We start from the raw sequence: 23,275 nt of genomic DNA, 5'->3' as shown, positions 1-23,275 counted from the left end.
CGGGAATCCATTCTACAGTTTTCCAACAGGAACTCGTGAAACTAGTAAAAACTTCCTCGCACATTGTCTTCATCTCTGACCCTCCTCTTCCCCTCCTCGAAACCGCGAGGGTAATTACCATGTTTGGTATTTATTTCAGTATCAGCACATTTATTTAAAGAGGTATAAGCATCAATCCAAATTTGTTCTGTCGTATGCGATTTAATGAACCTGAAACCATTAATTTTTCTTATTGTTCTGTGCTTCCTGTGTGTTCTGTGCTCCAAAGACAAACGGGACAATGCCACCCATTGACATTGAATGCACAGGCCTAACCGCATTTCTCACCTATCTTCGAATTTAACATTCACTGTATCTAAGGGACAAAAGAGAGTGGCACGGTTCCTCTGTTTTAAGTTGGATGAGTGGCCTACAGCTTACGCATGCAGGCAAAATGCGTCTCTGGGTTATTTGCGGAATAATGGCTGTGTTCGCATCAGGAGAGGGTTCAAAAATGGGTAAGTAGGCTACACAGCATCTACATCAGCATTCTCGTAGACGCTCACTGTTACGAAGAACTACTAGGTTACTACTAGTAAGTGTCAAATAGCAGGTGCAAAAACAATTGACCAATACTCCCTTTTCAAGTTGAGAATGATCTGAACCCAGATTGTAACAAGACGTTATTGTTTAATTCATTATTCACTATAGGCCTAAACGTTTTAACTCTGCTGATCTGTCGGAAGCCTTATCGCCAGTTTAAGAAAGCCGGTATTGTGTAGCCTACACACACGGTATTGTCACCAAGGCACATTAAGGAGCACTCTCATTCATGTCATCTGTGTAGGATTCGTGTGTATGAACACATGTACTGTATGTCAGTTATGGTCTGCAGTCTCCTTCTTCCAGGCCTTTTTATAATTAACCTCTTTGTTTAGTTGTCCGGGTGTATACGGAGAAGCAGGCTTATGCCGCAGGCACAGAAATAACCTTTCTGGCAATGACTGAGGAGCCCGACCCTCTTGAGTTCCAATGGGACTTTGGGAACAGACAACCTGTCCGAACATCCTCAAGAGCCATCACCAAAAAATTCCATCTTCCTAAAAGGTTACTTATCATAATCAATTTCATTATGTATTATTTTCTAGTTATGTTTTATGTGTTATGTTTTCTAGTGATTTGTGTTTTTATATTTTCAGGTACAATATCTCTGTGAGAGTGTTCAGTGGGCAAATGTCTGCAGTTTCAGATGTGTATGCTGTGATAGTGCAGAGGGCTATTAAACCCAACAAGCTGCAGTTTCAGCCCTCAGTTCTCGTAAACACAACGGTGGAGTTTAAATGTAGAGTTAGCGCTGGGAGTGATGTGACCTACCTTTGGAGCTTTGGTGATGGCACCACACGACATGGGTGGAGAACTGAACAGCACGTATTTGACAGGTGGGCTCTTGTGCACGTAACAACACCATATCATATGATGCATCCTATGATGGGATTCAAGCTAGTATAATGTATGACGTTCTATGGCAAGGCATGGCATGACATAATCAAATCCTATACCATCCCCTTTGGTCATCTCCAGACTCGGGGAGTTTGTGGTTGGTGTGACAATGCACAACTTGGTCAGCTCTGCCTCTCTGAATGACCACATATTTGTTACAAGTGAACACTGTCTGCCTCCGCCAGTGAAGAACATGGGCCCTCATAAAATACAGGTAGGAGATGTTTAGCTGAAGTGTTTAACCTTGAGTCACAGAGATGATGAAGTTCACATTTAATCTGGTGGACATACATATAGTATATATACTTTTTTGATCCTGTGAGGGAAATTTGGTCTCTGCATTTAACCCAATCGGTGAATTAGTGAAACACAAACAGCACACAGTGAACACACAGTGAGGTGAAGCACACACTAATCCTGGCGCAGTGAGCTGCCTGCTTCAACGGCGGCGCTCGGAGAGCAGTGAGGGGTTAGGTGCCTTGCTCAAGGGCACTTCAGCCGCGGCCCACTGGTCGGGGCTCGAACCGGCAACCCTCCGGTTACAAGTCCAGAGTGCTAACCAGTGGGCCACGGCTGCCCCTATGAGTCTGCCCAGTGAATAAGGAATCACGCAGAGGGTCTCTTTCCGCTCCAGGTGCAGCGGGATCAGTCTGTGCGTCTGGCTGTGACCTACGAGGCGGTGGAGATCCAGTGTGACATGTACCAGGGACTGCAGTACACATGGATGGCCTATGACTCCAGCGGGAGCCAAATTCAGCTTGCTTCAGTTGAAACCCACAAACAAAACATTGAGCTCCCAGCGTTCTTCCTTCATTATGGCATTTACAGAGCCGTAGCCAAGGTAACTAAACTTCTACAGACATTTACTGCTATTCAAATTCAATTATTATGAAATTATTATTTTTATTATCATCATTATTGTTGTTATTGTTGTGTATGTTGTTGTTTTCGTTTTTTTGTAGTTTTGTAATCATAGTATTTTCCATTGATGCACTCTTTGTTAGGTCTACAGTAGACACCTTCAGGTGTAAAATGTAAAATAAAATGTGTGTCTTGTCTTGCTTCACCTGACCCCATGCTGCTGTGTGTCTAGTCTTGCTTCACCTGACCCCATGCTGCTGCTGCTGTGTGTGTGTGTGTGTGTGTGTGTGTGTGTGTGTGTGTGTGTGTGTGTGTGTGTGTGCAGGTTCAGATAAAGGGAAGTGTGGTGTACAGTAATTACTCCGTCTGTGTGGAGGTGGGGCCCCGCCCCCCGATTAGCATCATTCAGGGAGCCACAAACCTCTTCATCAGTCGCCATGACACCTTAATCACCCTGAATGGAGAGCAATCACACGACCCTGATTTCCCTCAGATCCCACTAAGGTAAAACCATAGGGTCCCGCCATCACAGATCCCACTAAGGTAAAACTATAGGGTACCGCCATCACAGATTCCACTAAGGTAAAACCATAGGGTCCCGCCATCACAGATCCCACTAAGGTAAAACCATAGGGTAAAACAGGCAGCCACATCACACAGGCAAATCAACACAGTCCAGCTCCATGATTTGTAGCATATTCACTGTAAATAGTCACTTCTGCTCGCTCAAGGATCCACATGGCACTTGCTATATATATATATATATATTTTTTTTTTTTTTTTTTTTTTAATTTTATTTATTTGTTTTATTTTATTTTTTTTATTTCCTATCGTTTTCTTTGAAATTATTTTCTATTCATCTTGTTGTCGGGACATACACGCTCACAGCTCAAGTGTGGCTTTTGTTGTCCAGCTACAGTTGGCACTGCAGGCCACTGAGCAGAACAGAAGGCCGGTGCTTCCAGGAGTCCCTCCAGCTTGTCCCTCGATCTCTCCCACAGCTCGTCTTCCCAGTCAGTGCCCTGAATCCCACATTTGACCAGTTCAAATTCACGCTGACCGTTCAAAGTGGGGGCCGCTCCTCCTCATCTGAGATGTTTGTCACGATCACACCCAACACCATGAGGTAGGACCGGAGGTCAGATCCGTGCCACTGTGTACTGTATCCTTTGAATGTTTTATTTTATTTTTTTCTCAAAATATTTTCTTCCCCTCAGGAATCTTCAGAATAACTGTGGTCACTGCCAGGGTACTGGAGTGAATTGGAATGAGCAGTTTTCTGCTGAAGCATTCTTTGAGAAAGACACCTTTGTCTCAGAGGACGTTGTGTTTTCTTGGAAGCTGTACATAGTGAATGGCACCCATAGATTCATCAGTGAAGGTAAGAGGATGGCAACCCCCCTTGCTGCCTGCTTGCTGGGCTTTCAGATAGATTTCAAAATGAAACATATTATGGGATACATCCTATTGTCATTCCTGTCTCTTCCCCTAGTGCCGTTCTGCAGGTCTGCTGATCAAGGCACACCTGCAAAAATCATTGAAAGTCCAAATTACACCCAAGAAGCAGTGGAGCTGTACGAAGGATCATCATCCCCATACGAACTTCATATGCCAGCCTCCCCAACGCCATCGTTTGAAAGCATCCATAAGACCACCTTCGATGATTTCTCTGAGTTTCTACCCGAGTCCATTAACATACCAGAGCACCAAGTCCCTGATGCCTTGCAGTCCGATTCCACTGGCCGTGGAGGTGGTCCACGTGCGCCCACCGCCAGGATGAAACCCCGGGGCACACATGGGCACTCCCCTGCCCCCTCCGCCCCACGGGGCAGCTATGAGGAGGGTGAGGCCCTGGTGAGCTGGGGCAGATGGAGGACAGAGGGCAAGCCTGCGGAAGCACAGACGCTGCCCGCCGACCAACCTGATGAAGTGACCCAACGTTTAGGTGATGTGTGGAATGCCCGTCAGTCGCCGGGAGACTATGGTACACAGTGCAGTCCTGTGGCTGCTCCTCATAAACTTAGAACAGTAGGAGAGATATATTCCCGTTACGTAGGGCAATAATCCAGTGATGTTTGATATGTTCCCGTTACGTAGGGCAATAATCCAGTGATGTTTGATATATTCCTGTTACGTAGGGCAATAATCCAGTGATGTTTGATATATTCCCGTTACGTAGAGCAATAATCCAGTGATGTTTGATATATTCCCGTTACATAGGGCAATAATCCCGGTTCAGAGAGGAAATTACTATTCAGTGTTTCAATTGAACACAGCTAATATTTAAAAAGGTTTGAAGAATGAGTACACATACAAAGGCTTGGGTTCATATTCTGAGTTTGGTAGAGAGGTTGTGTGCACATCCTACTCACGTTTAGAACAGGTGCAGGACAAGTTGTACGATAAGGCGAAACAAAAGAGAATGCTCGGACACAGGCAATAATATAAATATAAATATAAAACGGCAACGTTTCAACCCAACAGGGTTTTCTTCAGGCATATTTTTTCTGTTGATATTTTTCCAACAGTGCAGTCAATCAATAGATGGTGACCGAATTTGAGCCTAGTCTTCCATTACTTTCCAATGGCTTTGCTGAACATGTCACAAGTGAATGTGTTGTTGATGTTTCCATGTGCATAGATGATGCCTCAGATCTAGTACTGATGGGGGAGACTGATTCACACCTCTCTGGGATTCCTGTGATCTTTGAAGAGGGAGGTAGTGGTGCCCCAGCTGAAAACGACTCTGATCGGCCTTTGACCCGGGAACACCACAGAGCCACCGGAGAGCCAGGTAGCACTACAGAGACCCCTCTGGGTCATCTACAGACCTGCAGCAGCGTGGACAATATCTGACATGTAGTGTGGATGAAATCATGTGCCTGCTAGGTCAAATTAAATGTAGATTAAAAAGTGATAAAGAGTTGTGTAATTTAAAAAAGAATAATAATCAGTGCAAATGAAATGTATTTTGCCTTTAAGATCTACTCAGGACTGGGCACAGTGATTACCCTGCGGAAGAAGAAACTTCCAGTGCTCATTTTGATCTCACAGGTGATTTATTTTTATTTCTTATTTAAGGTTTATTTGACATGGACATTGCACATTAATAAATATAAAACATACATATGCAATAATTAAGCAAAAATAAAGCATAAAGCAAAATGTTGTACATGTTGCTTTATGTGTTATATGTAATGTATGTGCTTTGTGATTGACTGGAAGTCTAAATGTTGGTATTTCAGATTATGATTTCCCTTTCATTGGGATCGAAGAGGGCGACTCAGGAACATATGCTGGAAGACCGACAGGTATCACAAATGCTGAGAGAATGACCACTGTCATTTCAAAATTCAATAAATATTATCATCAGTTTTTTATATTTACTTTTTTATTTTCTTTAAGCTAACAGGTTGCTGTTTGAGTTCCTTAACATGACAGGCGTCTGTTTGTTCTCTATGATTTAGGCGTGGGTTTCGCTTGGGAGAACGGAGGCAGAGACCTTGTGTCTGAGCCGGACCATCCTGAGGAGAGCTTTCTGATGGACTCCAAGCACCCTGGTCTGGCTGTAGCAGAGAGGACTCTGTTGGACCTGGCAAGAGAGCTCGTTGATCCCGTGGTGTTGGAGTCTCACACTGTAGCAGGTACTGTAGGTGGGGAGGTGATTGCAGTACTGTAATGAAGAATAATGGTTGTTCACTTACATTTATTTATGCTAAATGAACAAATGAAACTCATTAGGGATGCTTGGCTATAAAAAGTGTTCTTGTGTGTGTCTCATTGTACCTGGATGTGGTACTTTTCTGAGAGGGGTACTTTCTTTGTTTTTTATCAGGAATTTCTTCATCTGTCATCACGCTGAAACCTTACTCACTGAGCCCAAACCGCCACTATATGCTGGCCGTGACCGCAAGTAAGATCAAGCTTGGTTATCAGATTTAAGTGTTTTGTCTGTGAGGGAAAATGTTTTAAAACGTAAAATTGTGGGATAGGGGATTTTTTGGTCCGAACAAACCGATTGTCCATCATTTAAACATGTCATATGTTGTTTGTCCTGTTCTCAGTATTTTTGAGCGCACGTTCAGAGAGACGTTTCTAAAGTTCAATATTTTTGAGCGCACGTTCAGAGAGACGTTTCTAAAGGTCTTTGTGTTTCCGTGCCTTGTCAGGTGAGCGTCGGACAGCGGTGGGGAAGTCCCAGCTGTTCTTCACCACCCTCCCCGCGGCCGCCCCTGAGGGGATGGCATGTCTGGTGCAACCCAGCGAGGGGCTCGAGCTCCTCACGCTCTTCAGCGTCTTCTGTGCGTCTGGAAGAGAGGTGCATTGTCATGCTGAAATCTGTCGCATTTTAACACAGCAAAGGGCTCAAATGGCTTTTTAATGCCCAAACAACTGGACTGGACAACTGGGAAATTTAGTTGGTACTTTCCTGTATGTTATGTCACTAGCAGCACTAATTTCAAATCTGGTTGATGTGTCATAACAGGATCTGCTCTATAAGTACAGCTACACCGTTGGCAAGAGCCCTGCTGTTGTGTTGTACGAGGGCCGAGACTTCCAGCATTATTTCCACCTGCCATCTGGAGGTCATGAAAATGACTATACAGGTATTATGATCATGGTCATGTCTTCAGGTCAGTAGTATTTGGGGAATGGAATCATATCAAGCACAATACAACACTCCTCGCCTGTGTCTCTTACAGTAACCGTCTACACTGTGATTGAGAACAAGTATGGGGCTACGACTAAAGCATGCGCAGCTACCGTGAAGGTTCTCCCCCGTTTCCAGAGAAGCGTGCCCCTGTCCCACGCCCCTGAGCAGGACCTGTAAGATAACAGCACATCCTTCATCACCTCATTCATAATGCCAGACTGCACACCGCTCTGACCACTCTCCCTTGACCCCCCCCAGACTCGCCTACGCCACTCGGAACCTCAGCAGGCTCACGCAGATGGGCAGCGTCCGGGACGTCCAGAACGCCGTCTCCCTACTGGCGGGGGTGCTCGGCAGGTTACGCCAGGAGCCAGTGTCCTCTCAGGAGCTGCTGGGGGCTACCCACAATGCACTTGTGACGGCGCTATGCTGCCTGACTCCCAGGGATGAGGTGAGATCTCACACCATGACAGTTGAATTGCAAACAACGGGGTGGGCAGCCGTGGCCCACTGGTTAGCACTCTGGACTTGTAACCGGAGGGTTGCCGGTTCGATCCCTGACCAGTGGGCCACGGCTGAAGTGCCCTTGAGCAAGGCACCTAACCCCTCACTGCTCCCCGAGCGCCGCCGTTGAAGCAGGCAGCTCACTGCGCCGGGATTAGTGTGTGCTTCACCTCACTGTGTGTTCACTGTGTGCTGTTTGTGTTTCACTAATTCACCGATTGGGTTAAATGCAGAGACCAAATTTCCCTCACGGGATCAAACAAGTATATATACTTATACTTATATAAAACAGCCCTTATGAAAAACAACTATAGAAAGATGTATTAGAGCACTTGAGACATACTATAGAACTTTGAGACATACTATAGAACGTGTAGACTGTCCTATAGGAACACTATACACTAGAGGCATTACAGAACATCACAGAATATTATACACTACCATAGAACTGCTAGAGATCTTATAGTATTTACTATAGGGAGTAAATGCCCCATGTTTCCCCAGACTTCTGAATGATATATTTGCATATTTCTGTTTGGTATGTTTATGCAGTCATAGCAATGCTGAACTGTGCTGTATCTGTAAATAGGGACCTTGTTTCTTTCTGTGTTATGATTGAGGGTAACAGGTGATTTTGTTCAGCAGAGATTACTGGCCCAAAACATTAACATCTTGACAGATCTCATGGAAGTCACAGATCAAGTGAGTAGTATATGCAGTCTGGCTGCTTCACCTATTTGTCCCTTACAAGACAAGTGACTGGTCTTCATCACAGTTTCCATTTACTAACTATAAAAGAATTGATGCAGACAATTACTCCCAAGTGCAAGATGCCAACGTTCATGGCATCTAACGTGAATCTATTTTTGTCTCAGGTGACTTTGCACAGTGCCAAGCTGCTCATCAAGCACATTCAGGACCTTTCTGCCCTGTTTCCAAAAGAGAGAGGATCTGGAGATGTGCCTTCCCTGGAGAAGCGTGTTGTTAATGCCTTCGTTTCTGTTCTGTCCCATACCTTGACAGCCTTGCGTCGGTTCTCCAAGGAAGGCATTGAGCTCACCTCTGACGTCCTTCGCACAATCACAGATGTGTCTCTGGTAAGGCAGTAAGACTGTCACTCAGAATTCTGACAAATGAATGTGCCAATATATTGTTGTAGTTTTTTTTTTTTACAACATTGACATTGTGACCTAGATTTATGAGAGTGAGAATATTACAGAGTCATCCCTCTCTAGAATAATGTGTTATAGAGTCATCCCTCTCTAGAATAATGTGTTATAGTTTGTCGTCCCTCCATTTCCTGGTCACGTGAAAGCTGATTAAAAGAGGTTTATTAACACTGAAGGTCAGTTTGACTGGCATGAGTATCTCATATACCGGTACTAGACTCCTTTGCCCCTTTGCCTTGTGGAATAGTGCTTTTCATTCCTATTTCATCCTGTCATATTTAATATCATCTCTCTGAAACACAGAAGGACATGACGTTAAGCAGAGCTTCTGAATGCTTCCTTAACACCAGCTTCCTGGAAATTAAAACATGGAGATGTGACCAACTCCCCACCAATAGCTTCAGCATCGGCCCTGCAACATTTCATCATCCTGTGGGAATGGATACTTTTATCGCTGGTCTCAGGGATGGATTAAATTCTTGCTTAATTTCCCAACTCTGGCATTTTAAACAGAATCCATATTACTGGGGCAAAACACCAGTGGAGGTGAGATTGTCAGAATTTCGACAAAATTTTGACAGAATTTATGTACCAGTACAATGTTTGATTTGGCCTGCTGTTTCTTTAAGCTGACTGGAGATATTGCTGACTTGAGACTGTACCACTGCACCACCTGGAGGAAAATAAGAGTACGGCACTTGGACCTCCCATTGTCTATTGAATTCCAGAGAAAGCCGACCAATGTATGGGATGCACCTTATTTCAATGTATTAATACTTTTGACCATATACCTGTAAGCTGTAGTGAAGCAGGAATAGAGGAGGCAGCTCAGTGCATAGCGTTTAACTGCATGCTAATTCACATCAGGGTCTTGGTGAGTAGAAATGAAATACATAGATGTGACACAATAGGCTACTACCTCATAATTAATCTATATTTAAGAGGACTAATATTACAGTGACTGATATTAGAACTTCATATTCAGGTTTCATGATAAATGTATTTGAAATCAAAATCATGAACTGGATTTAATGTTTGTATTTACTCTGGGGTTATGAGATACCCTTGAAGTAAAGGATAAATGATTGATGAAAATTCCACTGATTTCACTGAAATCATTATTGAACCATCCATGAATGAATTGAATTCAAATCTCACTCAAACATTCTCTCTCGAGCAGACTGCCCGAGCCTCAGAGGTCACTCTGCTGCACGGAGAAGTGAATGTCCACCAGTTCAACGTGACCCCAGAGCTCCTCAGCCAGGCCATGCAAGCCACGGTGGTGTTCAGACGGCCCGCTAATCGCACCTTTACCATCATGCTTCTCTTCAGGTCTCCCACCGTCACAGCAGACACTTAGATATCCAGGAATGCAAAGACGAATAGATTTCTTTCTATTTGTTACATCTGGATGTGTTATTGTGGGAATGTGTTTCCTTATTAGGATGTCAGAGAGGCCTACCCCTGTTCTGTACAGCATGAAGAGGATGCATCAGTGGGACGGAGACACGGTCCACATGCTCTTCCCTTCCTCTCATCTGCAAGGTTGCAATTCATTCTTTTGATCTGTTTAGCCAATTAACCAACCACTGATCATATGTATCACAAAAATGAATGTACCACTGATCATATTTATCACAAATAATACTAAAAATGTCCAGGCAGAAGGCCTCACATATCGGTTTTAGGAGCTCAACTGACGTGTGTTCATATCTGGATTGTTCTGATGTCTCAGATGGTGGCATTGGATACGTCTCAATCCTTAGTGCAGACTACGGAAAAACATCCAGGAATAAGTATGTGGCTCCGTCTGTGAACTACACCCTTCAGATTGAATCTGTGCACTGTCTCTCCTGGGATGGACAGAGAGAATGGACCCACGAGGACTGCACACCCCAGCCTGGGTCATCCCATGTCAGAATCAACTGCAGGTACAACACAGGGGCCATTGTGTTTTATTTGGTGCTTTTCAAACAGATTGATAGAGTAGATGTTTCTAGAAATAAGAGAAAAAATATTTATATTTTTTTAAGTAATGGAAAATTGTTAAATAGATTTTATTCTCGTGATACAATTTAGATTTGTAAGAGTTGCTCACCACTGCTCTCTCAGACAGTCGTCTGGTCTTTGATGGTCCCCAAGGGCCTCTTTGAAGGAACTGCATCTGTGATAACAATCTGCCTGAGCTCCACTGCTGTTTAAATTCAATTTGACTAATTTCATTTTTAATTTTGATGTGACATTTGATAAATCCCTCTTCAGTTGCAGCCACCTATCCCCACTCACGGTGGCGTACGGAGCCGTGCAGAGCCATGTCGATGTGGGGGACGCCGCTGTGTATGCCATGTAAGTGAAGTGGACAAACGATGATTCACTTGCACATACTGCACGGCAGCATTTCTGAAGCGACTAACAAACGCACTCTGATTCTTAAAGACACTGTCTAATGTTATTTTGCAGGCCCTCCAACAACCTCACCCTGAGCTGGGTCATCGCCCTGTCCCTCGTCGCCTACGCGTTGATGCTGATGGTCTGTAAGCGTGCCGACGGCCGCTGTGAACGGAGCGAAGCTCCGCACGTCCTGCCAGACTGTGCGCCGCTCCACCAGCAGCTGTACTCTGTCACCATCGACACAGGCCTGCGCTCGCGCTCCATCATGACAGCCAAGGTATTGTGTGCGTCGCTCCCTAAAGACATGCAAATGGAGGCCTGCCGGGCCAGATGTTGGCTGCATGCGAGCGTAGCGAGGAGGAGGCGCTGCTGATGCCAGCCGGCCCGGATCACTCTCCCTACACACGTCTGACATTGTTTGGATAATTGTAAATGTGTTAGCGGTGGGTTTTTAAATAGACCTGTTTGTCTAATTGGGGATTTGTATTTATGGCCTAAATGTTTGTTCACAGTGGTGGTAATGCCCACAAGGGTTTTTAATCACTGCATTCTGCCACTTATCTGTTTATGTATACTGTCAGCATTTGTGTATAATAAGTGCTTTATTATTAGTACACTATAGCTGTGCAGCTTTTTGAGCTGCTGAACCCGGCGTTTATGTAAACAGGGTAAACAGGTTGTAAATGTAAACATGGTCAATTCTGGTCATTGTTAGTTAAAGCGTTTTTATTATGGTGGTTATGGTTTTAGTGTGTTAACGTTACGTTTTAAATGTCAGGTTTATCTTGTGCTGTATGGTGAGGAAGCAGTGTCTGAGACCAAAGAACTTTACATCCCAGAGAGGTCCCTTTTTGCAAGGAATTCCAAAGACACCTTTATTCTGAGGTACCAGTTTAATTATATCAACCTCCATTGTCCTAAACAATTTAAAAAAGCTTTTCATGGATGAAACCTATAAGAGCCAAGAAGCCCAAAACGTCAATTTGGGATCAATAATGTGCGTATAGGAAGCAAAAGAACACGAGTGTAGATGATGCCAGAGAGCTCCAGTGAGTTGTTTTTTCTCCGTTAGTGTGCACAACACAACATACAACACACATATTTATCCCCACACAGCACAACACATCTCTATATGAACACAACATACAACACACATATTTATCCCCACACAGCACAACACATCTCTATATGAACTCAACATACCACACACATATTTATACCCACACAGCACAACACATCTCTATATGAACACAACATGCAACACACATATTTATCCCCACACAGCACAACACATCTCTATATGAACACAACATACCACACACATATTTATCCCCACACAGCACAACACATCTCTATATGAACACAACATACAACACACATATTTATCCCCACACAGCACAACACATCTCTATATGAACACAACATACCACACACATATTTATCCGCGCTTATCCCCTGGATCTCCACATGCGTCTGTTTGGGCTCCAGCGCATTTACATCAAAAAGATGATTTCTCTGCGCTGAGGGCCGGTAGGATTATTATTCACGCCGTGCGTCCTGTGCCCCTCCGACAGTACGGCGGAGCGTCTGGGGTCCATCTGGAAGGTGCGTCTCTGGCACGACAGCGCCGGCCCCTCGCCCAGCTGGTACGTCAGCCACGTCCTGGTGAGGGAGCTGCCAAGCTGGAGCAGCTGGCTCTTCCTCGGGGAGTGCTGGTTGGCCGTCGACGAGCATGATGGGAAGGTGGAGAGGAAACTCACAGTCTGCAAACAAGGACTCGGATTGGGACAGGTGACGACTTGCTACTGCTGCTGCGTAGTTTAGCCAGTGCAGGTGTTTTGTACATGAGAGAGAGGGATGTGTTTTGTACATGAGAGAGAGGGATGTGTTTTGTACACTGGAGAGAGGGATGTGTTTTGTACATGAGAGAGAGGGATGTGTTTTGTACATGGGAGGGAGGGATGTGTTTTGTACATGAGAGAGAGGGATGTGTTTTGTACATGAGAGAGAGGGATGTGTTTTTGTACATGGGAGGGAGAGAGGGGTGTGTTTTGTACATGTGAGCAGAGCACTACACTACACAAGGAGAATATTTTATGTTTTGAAATATACATACGTTTTATAGCACATTTTATCTTCATAAAATCATTAAAAACACAATATTTACTGATGGTATCAGTCAGGTTCTATAGCTAATTTGCAATTATAATAGGCTAAAGAAGTTTAGTCAGAACTTAAACTATTTGATCTTGTATTGTATATTGTTGTGCATTTTTTTGTGTTTTATCTGACACTTCTGCGAATATTCTTACAACAAATGTAAATTTCCTTTCAACGAACCTTAATAAAAAATCAAACTGGTTTGTGCGACAGATAATAAATCACTGAATGCTATCACAAACTGAACAGAAATGTCCATTCCTTTGTGTATCTGATGTGAAACCTGATCTCTCTCTCTCTTTCTCTCTCTCTCTGTTCTGGCCAGCTACTCTACATGAAGCTGACGGAGTACCTGGAGGACGTTCACCCGTGGTTCTCCGTGTTCAGCTGTCCTCCTCGCGGTGCCTTCACGCGTGTCCAGCGGCTGACCGTGTGTCTGCTGCTCCACCTGGGCTGCATGTGTGCCAGCGCGGCGCTCGTCGACGGCCAACACGAGCCGGTCAGCTAATATTTACATTTACATGAAGAGTCATAAAGAGGCCTGAGCACAATCACATTTTCTCAGCCATAAAGACAGCCTGGCACATTAAGGATGGGGACGCATCCTCTATGAGATCTGCATGCACAGCAATGTCTCAGCTCAAATCACTGTAGGCTATTGAGACTTCGTTAAAATTGGGCTAAAATTAATTTCTTTCTTTTTTTCTTTCTTTGCATTTCTTTCTTTCTTTCTTTCTTTCTTTCTTTCTTTCTTTCTTTGTCTTTCTTTCTTTTCAGGCTTTCTTTGTTTCCTTCTTTCCTTCTCTCTTCATCTCTCTCTCTTTCTTGTTTTCTGTCCTTCTATCTCTCTTTCTCTCTTTCCAATTGATTTTGAAGCGTTTTGTTTGTGTTCCTCATTGATTTGCTGCTGGTGACGGCAGAACTCTTTAGAGCAGGGTGTGATGGACGTCTCCATGGTGACAGGGTTGCTGAGTGCGCTGTCCGTGCTGCCGGCGGGGTTTCTGATCTCGCTGCTGTTCCGCCTCGGACAGGTCAGTGTTCACACCACAGACGTCTATCATCTGTCCACCACAACTCACACACAATGTAATGTGTTATTGACATCGTCACATTTAAAAAATACTCTATGTATGTTTATAAAATGATATGGTCCTGATTTGAAAAAAAAAACAATATTTGTCAGCATTTTCTGTGAACAAATCAGAATTTCTTGTTAACCAAATTTCTTTTTATTTATTCACTGACAGCAGATAATTTGCTAAATCTGTCAGGGTACCTCAATATATGAGCGGAACACAAAAAAGAACTTGGCTCGCCTTTTACCCTCAAGCTCAAACTTTGTTTTTCACAGTGGAAATATTTGGAACTAAACCAGTTGTGAAACTCACACTGCATCCACGACTCAGATTCAGACTCTAATTTAAAGGGAAAAATAGGTTTTGACCATTTCTTTTTTTCCCACCTAACCGCTTCCTGATCTGTAATGGGCTAGAGCTGCTGTATCTTCCTGATCTGTAATGGGCTAGAGCTGCTGTATCTTCCTGATCTGTAATGGGCTAGAGCTGCTGTATCTTCCTGATCTGTAATGGGCTAGAGCTGCTGTATCTTCCTGATCTGTAATGGGCTAGAGCTGCTGTATCTTCCTGATCTGTAATGGGCTAGAGCTGCTGTATCTTCCTGATCTGTAATGGGCTAGAGCTGCTGTATCTTCCTGATCTGTAATGGGCTAGAGCTGCTGTATCTTCCTGATCTGTAATGGGCTAGAGCTGCTGTATCTTCCTGATCTGTAATGGGCTAGAGCTGCTGTATCTTATCTGTAATGGGCTAGAGCTGCTGTATCTTCCTGATCTGTAATGGGCTAGAGCTGCTGTATCTTCCTGATCTGTAATGGGCTAGAGCTGCTGTATCTTCCTGATCTGTAATGGGCTAGAGCTGCTGTATCTTCCTGATCTGTAATGGGCTAGAGCTGCTGTATCTTATCTGTAATGGGCTAGAGCTGCTGTATCTTCCTGATCTGTAATGGGCTAGAGCTGCTGTATCTTCCTGATCTGTAATGGGCTAGAGCTGCTGTATCTTCCTGATCTGTAATGGGCTAGAGCTGCTGTATCTTCCTGATCTGTAATGGGCTAGAGCTGCTGTATCTTCCTGATCTGTAATGGGCTAGAGCTGCTGTATCTTCCTGATCTGTAATGGGCTAGAGCTGCTGTATCTTCCTGATCTCTAATAGGCTAGAGCTGCTGTATCTTCCTGATCTGTAATGGGCTAGAGCTGTTGTATCTTCTTCAGTGGTCTCGATTGGCTGCAAGTCTAAAATTTGGCAACAGCAACCCAGCACTTTTCAAGGTGCCGAAGCGCTTTACAGTGAAGGAGGAACCTCACTAACCACCAGCAGCAGCACCCACAGCATGGGGCATGCCTGTCTCACACACATGCCTGTCTCACACACCCACAGCATGGGGCATGCCTGTCTCACACACCCACATCACACACCCACAGCATGGGGCATGCCTGTCTCACACACCCACAGCATGGGGCATGCCTGTCTCACACACCCACATCACACACCCACAGCATGGGGCATGCCTGTCTCACACACCCACAGCATGGGGCATGCCTGTCTCACACACCCACAGCATGGGGCATGCCTGTCTCACACACATGCCTGTCTCACACACCCACAGCATGGGGCATGCCTGTCTCACACACCCACAGCATGGGGCATGCCTGTCTCACACACCCACAGCATGGGGCATGCCTGTCTCACACACATGTCTGTCTCACACACCCACAGCATGGGGCATGCCTGTCTCACACACCCACAGCATGGGGCATGCCTGTCTCACACACATGCCTGTCTCACACACTCACACACATGTCTGTCTCACACACCCACAGCATGGGGCATGCCTGTCTCACACACCCACAGCATGGGGCATGCCTGTCTCACACACCCACAGCATGGGGCATGCCTGTCTCACACACATGCCTGTCTCACACACCCACAGCATGGGGCATGCCTGTCTCACACACCCACAGCATGGGGCATGCCTGTCCCACACACCCACAGCATGGGGCATGCCTGTCTCTCACACCCACAGCATGGGGCATGCCTGTCTCTCACACCCACAGCATGGGGCATGCCTGTCTCAGACACCCACAGCATGGGGCATGCCTGTCTCACACAGCAGCACTCAAGTCTGCTCAAATCAAACATACCAACTAGGGCTGAAATATTAATCGGATTTTAATCCAAATCGCAATGTAAACTCTCATGCAATTAGCAAGTTGCAAAGTAACAACTGATTATTTTGCTACTTCCTGAGACATTAAAAAGCACGAGGCAGCAATATGGAAGTAATATTTGATAGTCACTTTTTAATGTATTATATAGTGAATGTTGAACTGAAGCTTGACTTTCAAAAATATATTGCAAATCAAATTGCAATCGCAATTAGATATTTTCCCCACATGGTTCAGTCCTAATACCCAGCCATAGTCATCAATGATTATTCATGTCAACAGTAAGCATAGTAATTCTGGCTCCAGGCATGAGGCTCAACCTGTTGGTGCTCTTGATTTTTCAACAGTCTGACAAGAGGAAGAAATCAGCCAGAAGATTGTTCAAAGATTGTTCCGTGTCAGACATCAGCACTGTTGAAGGTAGATACTGAGTGTTTTTCTTTGATAGTGGTTGATATTTTGAAAAAAAAAAAATGTTTTGAAACATTTTCCTGTCTTCACAGTGTATCAAGATGCCTTCCATGAGGGTTTGTGTGAGCCCAGGTCTTCACAGGGAAATCAGTCACTGGCTCAAGAGGCTTGGAGTGACAGATATGAGGTTAGACATAACAACTTCAGAGATAAAAATGAAGAAACAAAAAAAAAAAAAAAAAAATAAGGTTTTAAAGTTGTATGTATCACAACAGCATAATACTGGCAGACTTGGATATGCTGCAGCTTCAGTGCATTCCCACAAGAGGGCGCTAGGAACCCCTGATTCTATCTCGATAAGCTTTGATGGAAGCAAGATGCCAAGTGAGAACTTCAAAGACAGCCTTCAAAGCAGCCCCTCTTCAGGTAGTAGGCGGTTTGTCTTATTTGAGAAGATGTCCAGATTAATGCAGATGTTATGTCCAGATGAATGCAGATGTTGCTCATTCTTTCTTTTGTTCGCTTGCTCCCCCAGAGCGAGGCTGTTCCTTTAAGCCACCTGTCCTGGGATGGTGTTTTTACGTGGCCTGGTCTCTGTGCTTGTGTCTCTGTGTCACCTCTGCAGTACTGACGGGAATTCTTGGTCTCAAGTGCGTTCTTTTATATATATATATATATATATATATATATATATATATATATATAAAATAGATGGTCATGTGATTTTTGCAAACCCCAGAAATGACTGTGTTTTGTGACATGCTTTGTCCCTTCTCTCCTCTCAGATTCAGTCCCACTAAGAGTCTGCTGTGGACATATTCTCTGCTCTTCTCAGTCCTCACCTGTGCCTTCGTTATCTGCCCAGCGCTGGTACAGTTTGAAATCATCGCAATGTTGAAAGAACAAAACGTTTTATGTTTTATCAGTTATCAGTCACTGTTTTTAACTGATATTAATTAGTTTAATATTTTTTTCTATGGATTTGAAGAGTCTTCTCAGCATTGATATCTTCAATGTTTGTCCCCATGTTTTGCTGTCTTCAACTGATTTTGTTTACTTTGTGATACAGATCTTCATGGTGGCTGTTGTTGTATCTATGTGGTGGCGTAACAGAAGTGATTTCTTCGATGTCTCAAGTCAGACCAAGTCTATTGTGGAAGCACATAAATACTGGATGCAAAGCGGAAGGTCCTCAGTGCTCGGTCTTCATAACCAGTCTATGACCAGATCCACATACTTTGACACGGTATTACCTCACTTCCTGCATCTGTGCAATACATACTGTGGTATTACCTCACTTCCTGCATCTGTGCAATACATACTGTGGTATTACCGACTTCCTGCATCTGTGCAATACACACTGTGGTATTACCTCACTTCCTGCATCTGTGCAATACATACTGTGGTATTACCTCACTTCCTGCATCTGTGCAATACATACTGTGGTATTACCGACTTCCTGTATCTGTGCAATACATACTGTGGTATTACCTCACTTCCTGCATCTGTGCAATACACACTGTGGTAAAAGTGCTGAGTGAGCCAGTGAGTGTGATGCTTTTGTATTTGCTGAAAAAGTCAGTAGACATATTAAGTAAGTTATATAATAGTCTTCATAACACCGCTGTCTGTTGTCTGTTGGACTGACAGGTAGTACAGGCTCGCCAGAGGGTTCGGTACCTGCGCCTCGCGCGTCCTCCGAGTCCAGATCTGCTGAGACGCACTTTCAAGCGTCTGAGGAAAACCACTCTCATACGCAGATTCCTCAGGTCACTACTTCACCTCTCAGTTAATCAATAATGCAGTAACATCTCACTATATCAATTATTAAACCTATTACCACAAGTGGGGTGCTTTACGGGAAAATAATTGACCTTCAGTATTCACTAGCTGAAGTAAAGAGTGCTCATGTGGAAGTGCTGTTGAACTCTAGCAATGTCATGTGTTTGAATTTACAGTGAGGTGTCACTCTACGTGGCCATGCTAGTCCTGCTGTTATTTGTGGCACATGGAAAATCATGCAACAATAAGTACCGATTGACTCAAGCCATCAAGACACAGCTCAGAAGGTACAAGGGCAAGTTAAAAATGCTTATTTTACGGAAATATGTACAGTATGTTGCTTGGATCACATAGAAGCAAAGCAATTATTGTATTCTTTGTTCTACATGATGGATTTCAGAGGCCCTTATGAGCATTTCCAAAGCATAAGAGACCACCAGGAGTGGTGGAACTGGACCTCAAGTGTGCTGCTGGCAGAGTTGTATAAGAGTCCCTGGAGCGACAGCGCCTCCAGAGAAAACAGAGTAAAGTTTGAAGCTTTTCAGGAATAGAAGTACATAAATCCACTTCATGACCACACAGACATCTGACCTGTTTTTGAAAGTGATGATCCATCTGTACCACTGATTTGTTTTGCAGTGGCAAACTGTGGTGGAAGCGAACATCCTCATTGGTGAACTGATTCTGAAAAAAACAGAGACAGTGAGAAACGTACGCTGTCTGCTATGTATCTGCTAACCTGATTATTTTATACGTAGAAACGTATCTGCTAACCTGATTATTTTATACGTAGAAACGTATCTGCTAACCTGATTATTTTATACGTAGAAACGTACCTGCTAACCTGATTATTTTATATGTAGAAACATACCTGCTAACCTGATTTATTCATAGTGGGCTCTTTGTTTAACACTAATGGCTTTGTATCTATTGTAATTGTAATTAGGGCGGTGGTAGTGTAGTGGTTAAGGAGCTGGGCTAGGGTCGGCTGGGTCGGTTCAATTCCCGGCTTCCACCGTTGTGCCCTTGAGCAAGGCACTTAACCCCAAGTTGCTCCGGGGACAATGTGATCCCTTGTAATATAGCTGACATATGTAAGTCACTTTGGTCAAGAAGTGTCTGCTTAATGTAATTCAAAAGATTGTTTATAAGTTAGTGTAGGCAAAAATGTTTATGGGACTATATATGAATATTTTTATAGTATCTTATTAAAGTAAATTTCTCTTCCTACAGGAGATGTATTCAAAGTTGGGAGAATTTGTCATCACTTCAAACAGCCAAAACTTGTTTGGAAAGACTGGATGTGATGCCAGGACACAGAGCACTGTGAGCCTTGGACAAACACGGTCAGAAAATAAACAGTATCCAAATGGACTTTTGAGTATTGTTATTTTTCTGTCCATTAAAGTAAATTATATTGTCAAAAATGTGTCACGTATACTTTCATGTCATGGACAAATTATAAAGTTTAAACTTGATTTTTTTTTTTTACAAGATTCTATCCTGGGTAACATTTTTGAATTTGCTCCAAATCGTTTCCTTCCTAACTGCTCCCTCCCTGGTCTGTTTAGGTCCGCAGCTCGCGCCACTCTTACTCATTTGAAAGCCTCGGACTGGCTCGGTCAGCACACGCGTGCAGTGGCCGCTCAGTTCGTCCTGTACCACCCACCCAGCGGCTTCTTCAGCACGGTCACTCTGCAGGCGGAGTGGGGCCTCGCTGGGGTCCTTCGGCTCAGAGCTGGCGTGGAGTCCACCAGACTGCTCCTGTCCACGGGTGCCCTTGACTGTGCCAGAGTGACCGCTGAAGTGAGGCCTCTTATCTTATCTCTGCCCGGTCAAATGTGTTTGATATACAGTCACAGCTCACTATTATGGGGAGGTGGAAAGTTTTTTTTTTTTAACCCATTTCCATTGGAACAATTTCCTGAAAGACTGAATTGCAGTATTCCACTTAATACAACTGCATTGTGAGTTTTAAAATGTTGATATATAAAATATTAGGGTAAAATGTTAAATATATGTTAATATAAAATGTGTACTTTAAGTGTGTGTCTACCATGTGTGATACTATAAAAGTTAAATATTTTCTTTTATTAAATTTAGCACATTCTTGTCAACAGTTGCTCTTCTTCTTGATCGTGATGGCTCAAATGATTTTCCAAATATGGATCATCTGTCAGAATGGACTGCTCCCTTACTGTTTAGACCTGAGAAATTGGCTTGAGGTGAGTGATGCTCTCTGAAATAGGGTACTTTACTTTAATAGAATATTTTGATGGTAATTATTTTTGCACAAGCTCTCTAAACTATCTGTTCTTATCCTCTACAGGGAAGCATAATTATGATGAGCATTCTTTATTATATTTGTTTTGCTTATCACTTTACACTGAAGTCAGAAAAAATCGACCAAATGTTGAGGGAGGACTTCAAAGTGTTCATTGATTTGGAAAACATCACATTTTGGGAGGAGGTATGAGAATAAGATTGATAGAGCTCACAGCGATGCGAGCCCTTGCATATGATCACGGTACTCAATGACTTCCTCCACTGTGTCGTGTTCATTTACAGCTGACCGTATCCCTTCATGGAGTCGTTTCCTTTCTCTTCTTGCTCAAAAGCCTTTTTATTCTGGGGATGCATGAAGCCATGTGTTTGCCTGTGCACGCTCTGAAGACTGTGCTCTCCAACCTAACCTGGCCAATGGTAAATCATTTTCAAAATTGAAATAAAAGAGAATGGGAATGCCTTACGACATGTGCAATGCAAACCTCTATTCCATAACAACTGAGGAGGATAAAAGCATTGCTCTCTTAGTTACATTTACATTTTGATGCTTTTATGCAAAGCGACTTACAATATACACATACTTCGAATGATTAAAGTGAAAACAAATCGGTAAAGATAAACAGTATATACAGGACTGCATAATTATATTTCTGTGGTAAATTCACTTCAATGCTTTTAATTCCTGTGCCATGTGGCAACACACACTGTTCTAGATGGCAGGAGCCATCCTCGTAATGGCCCTGTCCTCCATGGGCACCCTTCTTCTCCACCACTCCTCCCATGCCTACAGTAGTCTGCTCAGATCTGTTACAGCTGTGCTGGCGTACACCATTGGACCCAGAGGGTGGAAGAAGTGGTTTGAGTGGAAGTGCTCTGGCTGCATCTACGGCCTTCTCTTCCTTGGGTCTTTAGTTTGTGTTGTCAGCTGGGCATGGACTGCAGTGGTACGTTCATTCAGACTCAGACTCTGGTCAGATTTGTTACAATTGATACATCAGTTATGCTCATGTCAACTTAACTCACAAGTTCTTAAACTTTACAGCAAATGGACACATTTTTGTGTATGTAATTATATTCACAGATAAAGGGAATGGTAACCTCACTTGTAAACACGAACAAGAGAACTATAAGGAGGAAACAACGTCTTACTATGTCTGAGCTTGGACACTACATAACAAATAAGATGTCCGCCCTTGTTGGACAAGGTAGAACAAACTGGTCAGAAGATCATCATTTTATAAATGTAAGTTAGTTTTTAGTACATGTTTAAAGGGCTTACTTGATTGGAAATATAATGATTATGGCTCATACTGCAGAATGCACTCTCTCCATAATTGAGCTATGGTTAGAAGTCCATGGTGTATTTTCCAAATAAACCTTTTTGTTGTTCACAGACCTTCAGTTTGGAGGAGTTTGAAGACCTTGTGGATGAACTTTTGTTCAAGCTCAGTGCTTTCTCCAACAGCCTTCACCATACCTTACCCAGTAAAGACCCAGCGTCCGAGAGCCCTGTGTCTTTGCTGTCTGGGTGGAACAGCAACTTTGAATCAGAAGTAAATATAAATGCAGATTTGCGTTTATTTATTTGTATATTGATTCAATGAACACATCCTTAGGTTATATGGGTCATACTTAACCTGCTTGCTATGTTTAAGGTCTCACTGCAGGACTACCCACCTACAGATGACATCATGATGCCACCAATCAAGCAGTCGGACAAACATGAAAGTGGTCAAATGAGTGCTTTCACTGGAGACATGCTACAGATGGACTGATATTGCAAAATTGTGTTTAGCATCTTTGTCATAGCCTAGGCTACAGCAGCCTTGATCAACTATGCATAGCCTAGCTCACTTTGGACAAATCTTTTAAGTTTTTACCAAAACTTGACACATTGTTGCTGTAATATAGGCCTAATATCAATAAACTTTTCTGCTGTACAATTCATGCTTTGTAATTCATTTGTTGACAAAAATGATAATGTTTTAATTTAGTCTGATACAGAAACGTTATAATCTGTGTGAATTGCTTTTATGCAATTTGACACTTTTTTGAGTATTTGCTCAAGAATTACCCTAGTTTTCATTTTTAAATGTATTTTGATGGTACATGGTCATATGCAGGACAGATAAACATATGTGCCTCTCTCACCTGTCATCCAGAATATGCACTATGCTTGCACACATGGCAAAAGTGCTGACTAGGTCGCCAAAAGACACCAGTTATTGGCAAGCTTCTTGCAGTGCCTGGGTTCAGGGATGGATTACTGCACGGGCCTACCGGGCCCAGGCCCAGGGGCCCAAGGGGTCAGGGGGCCCTGAAGCCCAAGCCTTTGCAT

At 43.6% G+C, this 23,275-nt stretch overlaps 1 protein-coding gene across 1 annotated transcript; it reads left to right on the top strand.

The window, feature by feature from the left end:
- LOC121688053 (polycystic kidney disease 1 like 1) lies at positions 1 to 22,877 on the top strand. Its single transcript, XM_042067372.1, has 51 exons — positions 1 to 110; positions 269 to 497; positions 918 to 1,086; positions 1,179 to 1,418; positions 1,561 to 1,693; positions 2,114 to 2,320; positions 2,666 to 2,844; positions 3,254 to 3,466; positions 3,558 to 3,721; positions 3,833 to 4,324; positions 4,982 to 5,134; positions 5,323 to 5,394; positions 5,586 to 5,651; positions 5,808 to 5,984; positions 6,176 to 6,253; positions 6,510 to 6,658; positions 6,827 to 6,947; positions 7,044 to 7,167; positions 7,253 to 7,445; positions 8,144 to 8,200; positions 8,374 to 8,595; positions 8,971 to 9,213; positions 9,297 to 9,356; positions 9,848 to 9,999; positions 10,112 to 10,212; positions 10,403 to 10,598; positions 10,930 to 11,013; positions 11,128 to 11,335; positions 11,837 to 11,943; positions 12,633 to 12,849; positions 13,544 to 13,717; positions 14,154 to 14,346; positions 16,735 to 16,878; positions 16,962 to 17,056; positions 17,145 to 17,295; positions 17,405 to 17,519; positions 17,655 to 17,739; positions 17,939 to 18,115; positions 18,520 to 18,638; positions 18,828 to 18,938; positions 19,052 to 19,175; positions 19,291 to 19,362; positions 19,885 to 19,997; positions 20,223 to 20,618; positions 20,755 to 20,872; positions 20,981 to 21,121; positions 21,220 to 21,354; positions 21,651 to 21,881; positions 22,019 to 22,180; positions 22,332 to 22,490; positions 22,593 to 22,877. The coding sequence occupies exons 2-51, from the start codon at positions 401 to 403 to the stop codon at positions 22,710 to 22,712; spliced, it is 7,809 nt and encodes a 2,602-aa protein (XP_041923306.1). The 5' UTR covers positions 1 to 110; positions 269 to 400; the 3' UTR covers positions 22,713 to 22,877.
- Positions 22,878 to 23,275: the final 398 nt, after the last annotated feature.

Source organism: Alosa sapidissima, chromosome 17 (genome assembly GCF_018492685.1).
Source record: "Alosa sapidissima isolate fAloSap1 chromosome 17, fAloSap1.pri, whole genome shotgun sequence".
Taxonomy (NCBI): Eukaryota; Metazoa; Chordata; class Actinopteri; order Clupeiformes; family Clupeidae; genus Alosa; species Alosa sapidissima.
Note: the sequence above shows the minus strand (reverse complement) of the source record. Positions and strands in the feature narration are given on the sequence as shown.

Coding starts and splice junctions, on each gene's coding strand:
- LOC121688053 (XM_042067372.1), top strand. CDS start 401: ATGAGTGGCCTACAGCTTACGCATGCAGGCAAAATGCGTCTCTGGGTT. Junction 1,087..1,178: donor AAATTCCATCTTCCTAAAAG/GTTACTTATCAT, acceptor TTATATTTTCAG/GTACAATATCTCTGTGAGAG. Junction 11,336..11,836: donor GCTCCATCATGACAGCCAAG/GTATTGTGTGCG, acceptor TTTAAATGTCAG/GTTTATCTTGTGCTGTATGG.